General features: G+C 41.2%; 1 protein-coding gene across 1 annotated transcript in view; it reads left to right on the top strand.

Annotated features, from left to right (window-relative positions):
- Positions 1 to 12,498, top strand: part of LOC139334600 (plexin-B1-like) — a 67,507-nt gene extending 55,009 nt beyond the window's left edge. The window contains exons 28-38 of the mRNA XM_070967583.1: positions 1,110 to 1,256; positions 1,692 to 1,866; positions 2,250 to 2,353; positions 2,514 to 2,598; positions 4,193 to 4,365; positions 5,802 to 5,962; positions 6,530 to 6,677; positions 7,074 to 7,138; positions 9,025 to 9,100; positions 9,284 to 9,358; positions 9,907 to 12,498. Coding sequence (XP_070823684.1) covers positions 1,110 to 1,256; positions 1,692 to 1,866; positions 2,250 to 2,353; positions 2,514 to 2,598; positions 4,193 to 4,365; positions 5,802 to 5,962; positions 6,530 to 6,677; positions 7,074 to 7,138; positions 9,025 to 9,100; positions 9,284 to 9,358; positions 9,907 to 10,011 — 1,314 coding nt within the window. The 3' untranslated portion in view covers positions 10,012 to 12,498. The remainder of the gene's footprint in view (positions 1 to 1,109; positions 1,257 to 1,691; positions 1,867 to 2,249; positions 2,354 to 2,513; positions 2,599 to 4,192; positions 4,366 to 5,801; positions 5,963 to 6,529; positions 6,678 to 7,073; positions 7,139 to 9,024; positions 9,101 to 9,283; positions 9,359 to 9,906) is intronic.
- The last annotated feature ends 657 nt before the right edge of the window (positions 12,499 to 13,155 follow it).

Below are 13,155 nucleotides of genomic sequence, written 5' to 3'. Positions count from 1 at the left end.
CGCCGCCTCCGCTCAGCGCCTCTGCGCCCTACCTGGCAGTGAGCGAAGAGAAAATTTCTTACTTAACGAATGAGCAAAGCCACGACAGGAAAAACTGACAAACTCAATCGCAAAGTGGGTTGCTGCTGATTGCTCCTCTGATTATGAAGCACACTTCACCAATAAAAATGTGGATATCAGATCTTCTCTTCTTGGTGTATTCAATTGATTAGTCATGCACTACAATTTTGTAATGTCCTAGAATTCAAATTCTTTATTTGGGGACCTTTAGCAGATATGAGATTAAAATGCGATTAATTAGGTTAATTAATTACAAATCCTGTAATTAATTAGATTAATTTTTTTAATCGCCTGACAGCACTAGTAAATACACCTGGTACTCTGTATGGAAAATATGGTGAAAATAAACATTATTATTATTATCATACAGAAGATCATCAGGAATGAAGCAGCTACTGTGCAGCTAAAAAGTACAGTAACCTCCTCTCCATGAGTTTGAGAGTGACAGTAGCACATTTCCACAGTTTTTGGCTTGGAACTCCTTATAATGAAGCAAAGTCTATTTATGATCCCATCACAGATTGTGGCTTTGCTGTGGACAAAAGATGTCCAAGCAAACAGGGATTTTTCTTTTCAAATGTTTCATTTGAAGGATTTGAACTCTCAAAGAGGTGAAAGTATGTCAAAAAAAAAAAAAAAAGCAGCAAATATGAAATATGTTTGTGTGATGTAACAAATGGATTTTTTCTTTCATATCACTTTATTCTTCTACTGACCTCGTATGTTTATCTTGGGACCCCTTTGTGGGCCCCCAGGCCAAGGTTGAAAACCACTGCTACAGTTACAGTCGTCCTACTTAATCATGTAACTTTGTTGTTGCAGTTTTTCCACAAGAATCAATAAAGTGAATATTTTATAATACAAACTGTTGAGTTAAAAAATTTGCAATTAAGTCGTGTCACAAATGGAAAAGCCAATACAAATGAGCTCATCATCATGGCCTCGTCCACAGGACAAGTAAAGGAGACCGCTTGGTCAGGCCATTGGCTCTTAAATTAGATTCCATCATGTTAGGACGTTGTTGACCTTCCATCTTTATGCCCGGCCAGGAATCAGCGGGAGAGTCGTTCTACATGCTGTTCAGAGCAATAAAGCACCAGGTGGACAAGGGACCTGTGGATGCCGTGACAGGAAAAGCCAAGTACACACTGAATGACAACCGGCTGCTGCGTGAGGACGTGGAGTACCGCACGCTGGTTAGAGCGCGCTGCAATTCAGTATGCAGTATATTAACACAGGAAGGGTTGATGTGGTGACAGTGTTAGAGTCAAGACAGTACAATAGAGGAAATCTATCCTCTGTATTACTGAAAAGATGATTTTTTTTTTCTTCCATCTTCCTTCTTTTGTTGATCCTGAACATATTTGAAATGTAAAATGTATGTTTTGTGTGTTTTGAAGAACTTACTTTACATTGAGTCAGTTTTGTATTATATCAAGCAGAGGTCAAATACATACAAATAATAGACAGTTAGCTTCTAATTTATTCATTATATCTATTTATTGTCTAAATTGCTAAAATTACACAGACAAGTTTTAGTCAAACACACACTCAGTCAGTTCTCCACAATCTGAAATTCTGCATAGTGGTTTCACAGTCCCTCCACTCAGCCCTCCTGTTCATCCGTCCAGACCCTCAACGTCGTGATGCCAGCTGCAGCTTCCAGCGGAGGCACTACAACGCAGACGGTACCAGCCAAAGTCCTGGACTGTGACACCATCACCCAAGTGAAGGAGAAGCTTGTGGAACAAACCTGGAAGGGAACTTCCTTTTCCCAGAGGCCGCATGTTGACTCATTACACCTTGGTGAGTCCAGTTTATTTCACAGCGTCACGCCTCTGCTTAGCATCTGACTGTAGTGATGAGTGGACTGCTGGTCGTACGGAGCAGTTGATCACTTGTGGGCAAGTTTCTATTTTGACTGTGAATATTCCAGCATAGAGGATTTCTGCAGTGGTAGCTGTGGAGGCTATGCATCAACATTTAACAGCGGAATTAGAGAATTCAAATGCAAACAGTTCAGTCTTTCCATCAGAGAATTACCAGGCAAGATAAAAAGAGATGACAATCTAAATTGTCGGTGGGATTTGAACACTTCTCATGTCTCTGCTGTAGTGTTACTGAAACTCACTCTAACATCTGCAATGATGAAGCAACAGCTTGAGCTTAAGTCAGCATTTTGTCTCCAGAGTGGCGTGCAGGTGTTGCAGGTCACCTAATCCTATCAGATGAGGACCTGACGTCGGTGGTACAAGGCTCATGGAAGCGCCTGAACACACTGCAACACTACAAGGTCAGTGCAAGTCACACAAATTGTAACACGCGCACACACACACACACACACCAAACATGCATGTGCAGAACGCAGCTATTGAAGCAATAAAAAATCTTCTTATTGTTTAAGACAGTTTTTTCCCAAAGTGTGAAAGTTGTGATACAACTGTGCAACGCAGGTCCCTGATGGAGCGACTGTGGCCCTCGTCCCCAGGAACACCAAACATCACCTGCAGGACAGCCATGATTACATGCCTGGAGAAAGTGAGTCTCATGCATTTTATTGTAGATTGTACACTCACACGTGGAAAGGAACTTCTATTGACATCCCATAATACAGACTAACTCTAAACACACGATAGACCTGCCGTACTAAAGAAGAGACAGGAATACGAGGAGCTGAAGTTAGAGACAGTCTGAAAAGTCCATGCAAAATGTCAGAGGGCTTTATTTTTTACCAGATTTTTTCGACTTCAGACCAACTTTACATTTATTTGGGCCTCCTCCCATTATATATGCAGTGTTGAGAGAAAAAAACTAACAATATAGTACAGTGATATTGCCTCATACACCTCACATTCTATTTCTACTGCTCATATTCAGCCGAACAATTAGCAGCAACACAGCTTTTATTTCATCTCAGTCTTACATTCACCCTTTTTTAGTTTTGAAGGTATAAATCAGTAAAATACACATCGGGCTTTATTATTTGATTTACTTGAGTATATTGTCAAAAGATTATGTTATTTAGTATATATTATGAGCAGCCTAACATATACATATGTACTGTATGAGTCGGAGCAGTAGAAAGCAATTTAACACATAAGAAAAATCAGTCTATGTTTTTTAACTTTTTTTAAACTGCACCTGAACACGCACTCACACGCACATCTTTTATGTGTACAGAAGCAGCTGCATCCCTGTAAGTAGTGCTCATGCGCCGACCGTGCATGCAGCCTGTTGCAGTCACTCCTGTTTGTTTTCTTAGTTTTAGAATTTTTTTTGCTCTATTCTTTATTATTACTACTTGGATTTTTATGACTGTCATCCTTAAGCTGTGCCCTCTCCAAACATGTTGGCCGAGAGAGTTCTGGTCTGTTTTCTCGCTTTGGACACAGCACCGATGTGCAGCGCATTGTCGCACTGAGGCTGGCCGGTTTGTCGGCCAGAACATCAGAGATCCCTACTGAAATCTGGAGGAAAACACACAGAGGATGCAGGGGAGGACAGAAACAGCGGAGGAAAAGAGTTGGGTCGAGACAAAAGAGGTTTATGGAGAAGAGGAGATATAAGCCCTGTCTCCCCTCTCTCATTATGGGCAACGTGAGGTTACTGGCAAATAAGGGAGATGAGCTAGCAGCACTCGCCAGGAGTCAGAGGGAGTACCAGGGAGTGCAGTCTGATGTGTTTTTCTGAGACTTGGTTACACTGGGACATACCCAACACATATAACTAAACTATATATTATATAGTTTAGTTATCTGTATATATATTTTGTATGTATATTTTGTTTTTGTATAGATTTTTTTTTCTTTCTCTTTTAATTGCACATACATGTTTATCTCTTCTTTCTCTTCTATATCTCTTCTATTTCTTCTATTCTTTAAAGGAGCAATGTAACAAAAACAATTTCTCCCAGGATCAATAAAGTATATCCAATTCTGAACTATTGTACATGTGTATATGTGAACTGACAAGCTGAAGAGTCTGAATGACCAGGGGAGGGCAATGTTTAGCTGTGTATACATATGTTGCACTGGGAAGCTGAGAGTCAGTAATAAAAGTAGTAATAAAACAGCAGAAAAATGGGCGACATCAAGCCAACAGAAATATACTGATTGTTGTCCCCTCCTGCCAGAGACCCCTATGCTGGACGATGGAGAGGAGGGAGGAGTGAGGCTTTGGCATCTGGTGAAGGCCAGCGAGGAATCTGAGCTGCCCAAGCACAGGAGAGGTAGTTTGAGGGAGAGGGGTGGCGAAAGGGCCAAGGCCATCCCTGAGATCTACCTCACACGACTGCTCTCCATGAAGGTAACGCTGATGGTCTAAATGGTATCCGTCAAGGTGGCGGTCACTCACTCATATCTGACAAGGTCATGCATACTTACCTGTACCACACTTGTTAGATGACTGCATTCTTTTCATGAAATAACAAAATGTTACAAGGCCACAATATTCAACTCTGTGTTGCCTCCAGGCAGCAAAATAGACAAGTGGACACGTTTAGTTGTTATGTTGATCCTCCAAAAAAGTATGCAATTAGTCGTCCTCTACTTTTTCATAACCTTCTGTACTTAACACCAGGAGCTAGCTGTCAGGTTCAGACAGAAAAAATGGGGACCCACAGAGCAGACCGGAGACTCTTAGGTAAAAAAGGCAATACTTATTAAACAATCCAAGATCAGTACACGGGAGGCAATCAGAACAGGCAGCGGTACAAAAATCACTAGGCAGATCGGGAGTCAAAAAACAAGCGAGAATCTAAACCAGAAAACCGTGTAGAAGGCAAAGGCAAAACATTGGGCAAAAAGGCAACAAAGAGCAAAACAGGTCAGAACACAAGAAAGACAAACACGAGGAAACGCCAGGAAGCTATTCAGAGGAACACAGACAATCTGACAAAGACACACTGGGGAGACACTGGGCATATATACACAAGAGGGGCGGACACAGTGAGGCACAGGTGAAAACAATGAACAGTCACACACACGGGGAGCCAGACACCTAACATGAAAACACAAAACAGGAAATGAGAGAAACCTAAAAAATAAAACAGGAAGTGACAGACAAATCACAGTCTAGGACCTGACACTAGCTAACACTGCATGTAACTTCCAAGAGGCTGTCACACCATAGAGAGCAACAGAGATGGTCTTCTTTCATGGCAAATAAAACCTCTAAATTGCTTAATTGGGTGTGTATATGGCGGCTTCATGACTGCTTTGTTCTCTTTACAGCTTATATTTTCAGAAAGAAACCATTATCAGTCTCCATCCAGTGGGAGTTGATATTATTTCAAACATATGACTCTGTATTGTCATCTTTTCTGCTTGAAAGCACAATAAACACATTTTGATGTGCATGGTGTACACAATGCAGCAGGCCTTCAAGTAAAATGTGCACTATATTGCATACCAAAAGTGGTGTCGAGTTGATTTCCCACATGTCTCTGTCCAGTTATAGAATGGTTAAAGGGCAACTTCAGCAATCTATTGTTGCACTTCCATAATCATAATACTAATGGAGATGATGATGACACTGGATGTGGAGTGTGTTTGGAAGGATGTAGCTGCAGAGTGATGTGTGTGTTTGCATGTAGAGAGAAGAGGAAAACAGCTGTAGCAAAGTCATAATCAGCGTTACGGCAGACAGCAGTGATGAGAATCAACAGAGGACCCAGTGTGAGCTTGAGATTTGCGTAAACATCTGGTTTATTTATCAGCGTCACTCTCTCTGCTCTGTCTCAGGGAACACTGCAGAAGTTTGTGGATGATCTATTCACTGCGATCCTCAGCACCAGCCGGCCTGTACCGCTGGCTGTCAAATATTTTTTCGACTTGTTGGATGAGCAGGCTCTGCAGCACAACATCACGGACCCGGAGACCATCCACATCTGGAAGACCAACAGGTAACTGGCCAGCGGCAGCGGCAGCTTCTCACAGAAGGTTTGGATGTTAGAGACAGAGCTGGAAGCCAGAAATGAATCACAGGCCAAAGTTCGAAACACGCTTCAAGGGGAATTTCATCCAACGACGTAAGAACATCTTGTGTTGGCAAAGCCTGCCCACACACAACATATGGACAGCAGCTGATCGAAAGATTTTACCATGAACTGATGTTAAGATACATTTGAAATGGAAGAACTTTATGATATAATATCAAATTTATCTCTTAAGCAGCTCCTGGAAATATGAGCAGGTGTCATGAACCTTTTATGAGAGGGCTGTTAAGGTCCCTCTCACGTTTCCTTCTGTCATCCTGCATCATCTGCTACATGAGCCCACATGGAAAAATCAAATACCAGTGACTGACTGCATGTTATGGTTTTCTGGTGTTCACCAATGGCTATAATCTGAATAGAAGGTTCACTGAAGCATCTCTTCACCTCTGATAAATACATGTGCCATCTTGATATACATTATAATCAATGGATCGCTGTTAACATGTGCATGGACCTTCTTGCCTTGCTGAACAGTTTACCACTGCGGTTCTGGATCAATATCCTGAAGAACCCACAGTTCATCTTCGACGTGCAGACCTCAGACCACGTGGATGCTGTGCTGTCCGTCATTGCCCAGACCTTTATGGATTCCTGCACCATCGCTGACCACAAACTGGGACGGGTGAGCTCATCACGTTAAGGCACTGCCAGTATTATTATCTGCTAGTAAACAAATCAAAGACACCATACCAGCACTACAGAGTGGACTATTACTGCACTATACTTAATACATGTACATACAGTACATTCAAATCAGTTCTCTATTTGTGGATGGATAAGGGAAGTGATAGTTAATCATATTGTAAATAACATATAGTGTCTAGCAACGAATATTGCTACAGATTGGGATTTGTGAAATGCGTAAAACTACCATGAATCATCTCGTACTCAGACAGCAGCTCTAATGAGCCTTCAAACTGTAATTTGTACCAGATGCATAGTTTAATCAGCAAAGCTTTGTCTTACCTGTCTTGTGTGATATTCAGTACATGTTTCTTCATTTGCCTTGCTTGCACAGGACTCTCCAATCAACAAGTTGCTGTATGCCAGAGACATCCCACGCTACAAACAGATGGTGGAGAGGTAAGAATATGGCAGCCATTTGCCCCGCTGACCCCCAGGCATAAAAAACACTGGAGGAGAGAGCAGGGAGGGAAGGAGGGAGAGAGTGAGGTCGAGGACAATCTGTCAGTGGCAGACAGAGGGTAGACTGAGCCCGCCAGGCTTCCATGCATGGATTGTCTGAGAGCAGACTGCTGCACTTACTACTAGCACATTAAACCGTGCACATGACACTGGTGATGTATTAAAGCTTGGCCGGACGAGGTTTTCATGTAACAAACATGCCTGTTTGATCAGCCGCATTGGTCTTGTCTAAATGAAGAAGGGTAACTGCTGCAGAAAATAAAGCTCTACACTCTCTCTCTACATATTTTAACAGTGCACATCTTTTCAGGATGGTAAACATGATTGTTGACATAACTGGCTGATGATTGCTTGCTGAAAGAATCTTGTTTCTGCTCACCTCCAGTGGTTTAACTTCTTACCTTACTGCAGTGATGGAAAGTGTATTCAAACTGTGCTCAGTGCACTCTGACACCAGTGTTGGTGTCATCTGAGGTACTGCAGGTTTCAAACTTTCAACCACTGGAGGGCAGTGTAGCAAAGCTTTTCATCTGAGGCTTGTCATCATCTGTCCAGAGCAGCTACTGTATGCAATATATCTATCTAATTATTATCATTGGCCTGTTCTAGCTCATATTTAAATCTGCCTTCATCAATAACTGACTGACTGACTATGTGTAATGTGAAAGGGCTTGTTGGTGATGAACCCACAGGGAATGATCACCCACTCTGCAGATCCCCTCAGCTCAAGGGAGAGTTTTAGGATCTTACAGCTCATTCACCCAACTCTATAAAAAGATCATTTGTTGATGCTGTTTATAAAAACAATGTCTTTGTTGTTTTTATTTTCCTATTGGTGACCCTCACTCTTTAGTAAATGGTGCACTCCCTCAGGGATCGATTTTTCAAATTAAATCAAGTTTTTTTATTTTATTTTCACTGTGTGTGCTCCCACTCGGCCTCATAAGACTGAGACACAGCTTTTTGTTCCGCTACTACATGGAGCTGACAAACACCACAAACCTCTGCAGTCTTACAAATTGTCTCCCAGATATCAAAAAATAAATGTCAGCAAATTTTATCAAATTAATTCTGATAAAACAGAGATCCTTGTCATTGGTTCTGACAGTCTACATCCCAGTATTGGGTCCACTGTTGGTCCACTATCAGCTAATGTCAAACCATATTTCAGTCACTAGCATCTGAGGAATATTGCCAGAGTGTGATCAATACTTATGGTTTTCATCATCATTTTAATCTTGTTTTCATTTTCATTCCTCTTTTGTTATTATTTCTTGTTTATTCTTTCTGGTGCCCTGTTTATTCTAACATTCTGTGTATTTTCTTGCTGTGTTTATGTGCTCTTACAGATGTATGTGTTGTGCCACACATGTGTTGCAAGTTGCAAACACTCCCTGCACATTTTTATTGGACACACTATAAATCCCAAACGTGATAAGTAAAAAGCAGGAGCTCGAGTCTTTAAAGTGCTGCACTGATGTTTGTGTGAATGACTGACTGACTTGAGTTTGGCTCTATGAGCACGTCACCTGCTGTAGGGAAAGTAGCTGTGCTCATCCTACAGGTTTACCATTATTCAGTTAGCATACACACTGTCCATGTGCAGTGTGTTGTCAGGATGAGGTGAAGGTGCCTCATGTAACAGCTGCTGTGAAATACTATCATGGAGGGATTCAGATGGCTTGAGGCATCAGATTTCCTTAAATTTCCCTGTCGTACTCATGGTTCTTTCTTTCTTTCTTTCTTTCTTTCTTTCTTTCTTTCTTTCTTTCTTTCTTTCTTTCTTTCTTTGTGTGCATAACTCTCTCCTCCTCTCTCTCCAGGTACTATGCAGACATCCGTCAGACCATCTCCGCCAGTGACCAAGAGATGAACTCCGCTCTAGCAGAACTCTCTCGTGTATGTTACCCGCTTGTATTTTCCAGTTTTGCAAAAATAACTGTTTTAGAGAAAGGTTGAACACATATACCATTTCAGGACCGGGTGTGAGCCTAACAAGCTAGATGTAAAGTTTGTAAAATATGAATGCAAGCAATGCAGTTTGTGACAGCTCACCCCTCTATTTTTACTCTCCCAAAACAGAATTATACTGCTGAGGTCAACTGCCTTGTGGCTTTACATGAGCTGTACAAGTATATCAACAAATACTACGATCAAGTGAGTATGATGAAAGTACAAAAACAGGACAGTTGGACTGTACAGTATGATGTGATGTGGTTCAGATGCATCTGGACTACATGTACAAACATAGAATCTCTTCACCGGCTGAATATACATCCTCATAGATATGCACGCAAGCCCCGCCCACCCCAGTTACCGTTGCTACCTTTTTTTTTTTTCTTTTTTTTTTTTCCCCAGCTGAATTTTTCAGATGCTATCAGCTGTAGCTTGCGAGCTAATTAAGCTAACATTTACTTTATGAGTCGGTTGACAACACCATCTCGGGCTGAAAGTTGTTTTAAAACAAGAACTTTGTAAAAGAGGTCTGAAATATGCACTTCATAGCTAGATACAGATAAGCTCAAAAACTGAGGCTAATACTAAATGCCCCTGGCTTCAGTTAATGAATTACAGTAAATCACAATTTCTTAATACATGTATTACAAGAGAAAAGATGCAGACTAAGCGATGCCTATGATGAGCATAGGGGTAAGCTGGGGTTGCAGGAGTGTTCAATTCTAATGATTTTCATCCAATTCTGTCAGATCATCACAGCCCTGGAAGAGGACTCCACAGCCCAGAAGATGCAGCTTGGCTACAGACTCCAACAGATTGCTGCTGCTGTAGAAAACAAAGTCACAGACCTATGACCCCAAGGACAAGATAGATTTTTCCTTTAAGCTTAAAGCAGAGGACAACAAAAGGAGGACCACGGAGCGTTGGGGCACACACTGTGACTTGTCTGTCATTTTGGCAGACTGATTTTGAGTGAAGGGAGAAATTATCTGAAGAGGATGACTGACACTGGCCGCGCTTCCTGTCCTGTATCCAGGAGGTGTAGTAAGACTGAAGGGTCCCTGCATGGGGACTAAAATGACACTGCTCTGAGGGCGGAAAGGGAAAATGTGAAATGAAGCACATCCAAACAAAAGAATTTTCTCTGAATTATGACATCTCCCATAAGGATTCCCCACACTGATTTCAAACTAAAGGGAAACATCTGCGTGCCTCGATGGACTTCAAGATTTGCTTGACAGACTGCACAGAACATTCCTGTAAGTTTACAGCTATACTGATGAGTCTCCAGTTGTGGGTGCTGCGGGCGAGCTGGATGAAGAAACAGTGAACGAGGAGGAAAAGGGAACTGGAGGACTTTAATGTGGCATTTTCTACCACATCGTATCAAAGTCTTACATAAAGGAAAAACGGATACAGACACAACGTCAAAAGTGTTGTAGAGGCCTGAGCGTCTGCACATCATGTTTGAAGGATGTTTTCATTCTGCTTTTAGCTTCCTTAAATCATTCGACCAAGTCTTACTCTATGAAGTTGAATTAGTTGTTAGACAGTTTGTTGTTCTGTGTAAACAGTTTCCCAGCAGAGGCTCTGTCCTTTTATTGCAGTTTAGAGATGCTGCCTCATGTAGTTTGAACTTCAAACCAGTGTTTTGTAAAAGTGTTGATTTGGTTTTATTGATCCTCTTTCTTTTCATGATGACCTACAGTTGTTGTGAATGTTTTCTTAGGTAATGTTTTGCAAATGTTGAACAATTATTTTTCTCTCCATTACCCAAGACAATTGGCACGGGTACTTATAGCTCACTCATTTACTGATCCGTCCTGAAGAAAACCACCAAAGTAAAATCCTCTACATCTTTAACTACATGTTGACAAAAGCCATAATAGCACCACTGTAATCTGTATTAACTCAGTGGAGAAAAGACCACATATGAAAGATCAAGCCCGACTTATTAGGAAGTAAATGCACAAATATATGAATAATGCACAAAGAAGTGAGAAAAAATCTAGAAAATCAATTGTACATTATTTATTTTATGTTTTACTGCCACCTCACGATTTATGTCCCTTCACTGGCGGATGCTTTTTTCTATGTGTGATTTGACTGCATTAGTGGAGTCAAACAGCCCTCATCGCTTGGTTGGATGGATTGTAAATCCTGAGACTTCATGAGGCATTAAATTACTACATATTTCCAGTTACTTCTCACATACTGTATGCACATTTTATTTTAGGGTTTATTTAAAAGGCTTTGTCCAGTTGATGTTTGTATTTACTTTCATTTGATTTAAGTCAGGTTTGATCTTCCATACTTCTGAGATGTTTGGGCTTTTTTCAGTACCAATTTTCTCTTTCTGGATTTCTGTGTATTTTCATGCAGCTAGTACTCAACTGAACTCTTCTGTCTCTTGACTAGACCACAGTTGCATTTGCTCTTGAGCTGCACCTGTAAATTCAGTCTCAGTGACTGTGACTAAGACCCTTCAGTCCTGTGGCCTGAGCACACTGCTGCCTCCACTGGATGGTCGTTAGAGCATTTATTAGTTTTTCACATTAACATTTCACGTTGACAGAACAGCTGTGCCCCAATTTGAAGCTTTAATTTGCATTTTTGTGTTTCAGTTACAGCAGAGCAAAGCTGCGCTGGTTTTTTGAACTTTTCTCTCCAGACTTAAATCAGACGCTGTGATTAATGAACGAAGGTGCCTGTGTTCCCTGCTGCTCTGTGAGGCCACATGTCAAAGTATTTGACTAGTTTTTTCCAATTTAATTTATTTTTATTTATCTTAATGCATATGTTGTTGGATACTTTTTTCTGGCATATGATTAATAGTGATTACAGCCCTCCCAATCAGATGGTGTCTGCAGTCATGTTTTTGCTTTGTTTTGTTTTTTTTTAAAGAAAAGTAAGAGCTTTGTCATTTTTGTACCTTTATGGTGTTTATTTTTATCCGTTGATTTACTCTTAAGATAGTTGAGAGGAGTTACTGCAGGTCAAAATCAAATTCACAAGCAGCTGTCTTGAAATTCTGGTAGAGTTTCAGTATCTCCTTTTCTATTTTGCATCCGTTTTAGAGGCAGTAGGGAAATCTGATTTTTAATGTTGCAAGTAATCATTCCGTGCATTCAAGAAACCTTAGTACCATTCTTTGTCATGCACATTCGTGCTGCTTGTGGCTTACTCGTGTATGCAAAGCTCCATTCTGATGTTCTGCCATCTTCCTGTAGATACATACTGCTCTGAAGTAATCCTGACTTTAGTGTCCTCTAACCAATTGATAGGATGAACCTAACGACTTAATGTGATGCAATAAAATGGTCCCGCTGTTAATGAACGTCTGAAGTTATTTTGCTGTTGTGTTTTCTGAAAGTTATGTCTGTGGCAAGTGCTGATGATAGTTCATCCTTTTGGTTCATTTGTGTTTCTATCACACATTACATGTCAGACACTGCTGATCAGAGTTACACTCAATAATCCAAAGGGGCATTTTCAACATGACACAGACCAAATCGGGGTTCTGCTTTTCATTTGTATTTTGATCAATCTTGGGCTCATAAAGCATCTCATTCATGTATTTTGATATTTTGACACTGATAATATTGTGAAACTATATTAGTCATATGCTCAGTATCATCTCACACCCCAACGTCAGGATGTGATGCATCTCAACTCTACACTCACATGTTTTTAAATGACATCTGCTTGTCCAAAGAGCATTTTTTGGCTCTTTCGTCCCGGGTTTGATTCCCGTTGTGGGCGCCAGGGGCGTGTCCTCCACTATGCCTTTGGTGCCTGCTGCTCGAGGAAAGGGGCCTTTCTGTGTGGAGTTTGCATGTTCTCCCCATGTTAACCTGGGGTTTCCTCCTTAAAAAAACCCTACTAAAAACATGCAAGAAGATCACCACCTGACCAACGGTGACGATAAAGGAACTGGTCCCCGAGCGCCGCTGTCAGCCCACTGCTCCTGGTCTGCCGCGGAGGAAGGACTACCAGGA

This window comes from Chaetodon trifascialis, chromosome 8 (assembly GCF_039877785.1).
Source record: "Chaetodon trifascialis isolate fChaTrf1 chromosome 8, fChaTrf1.hap1, whole genome shotgun sequence".
NCBI lineage: Eukaryota > Metazoa > Chordata > Actinopteri > Chaetodontiformes > Chaetodontidae > Chaetodon > Chaetodon trifascialis.
The sequence above is the reverse complement of the archived record's forward strand: the minus strand, read 5'-3'. Positions and strand labels throughout refer to the sequence as shown.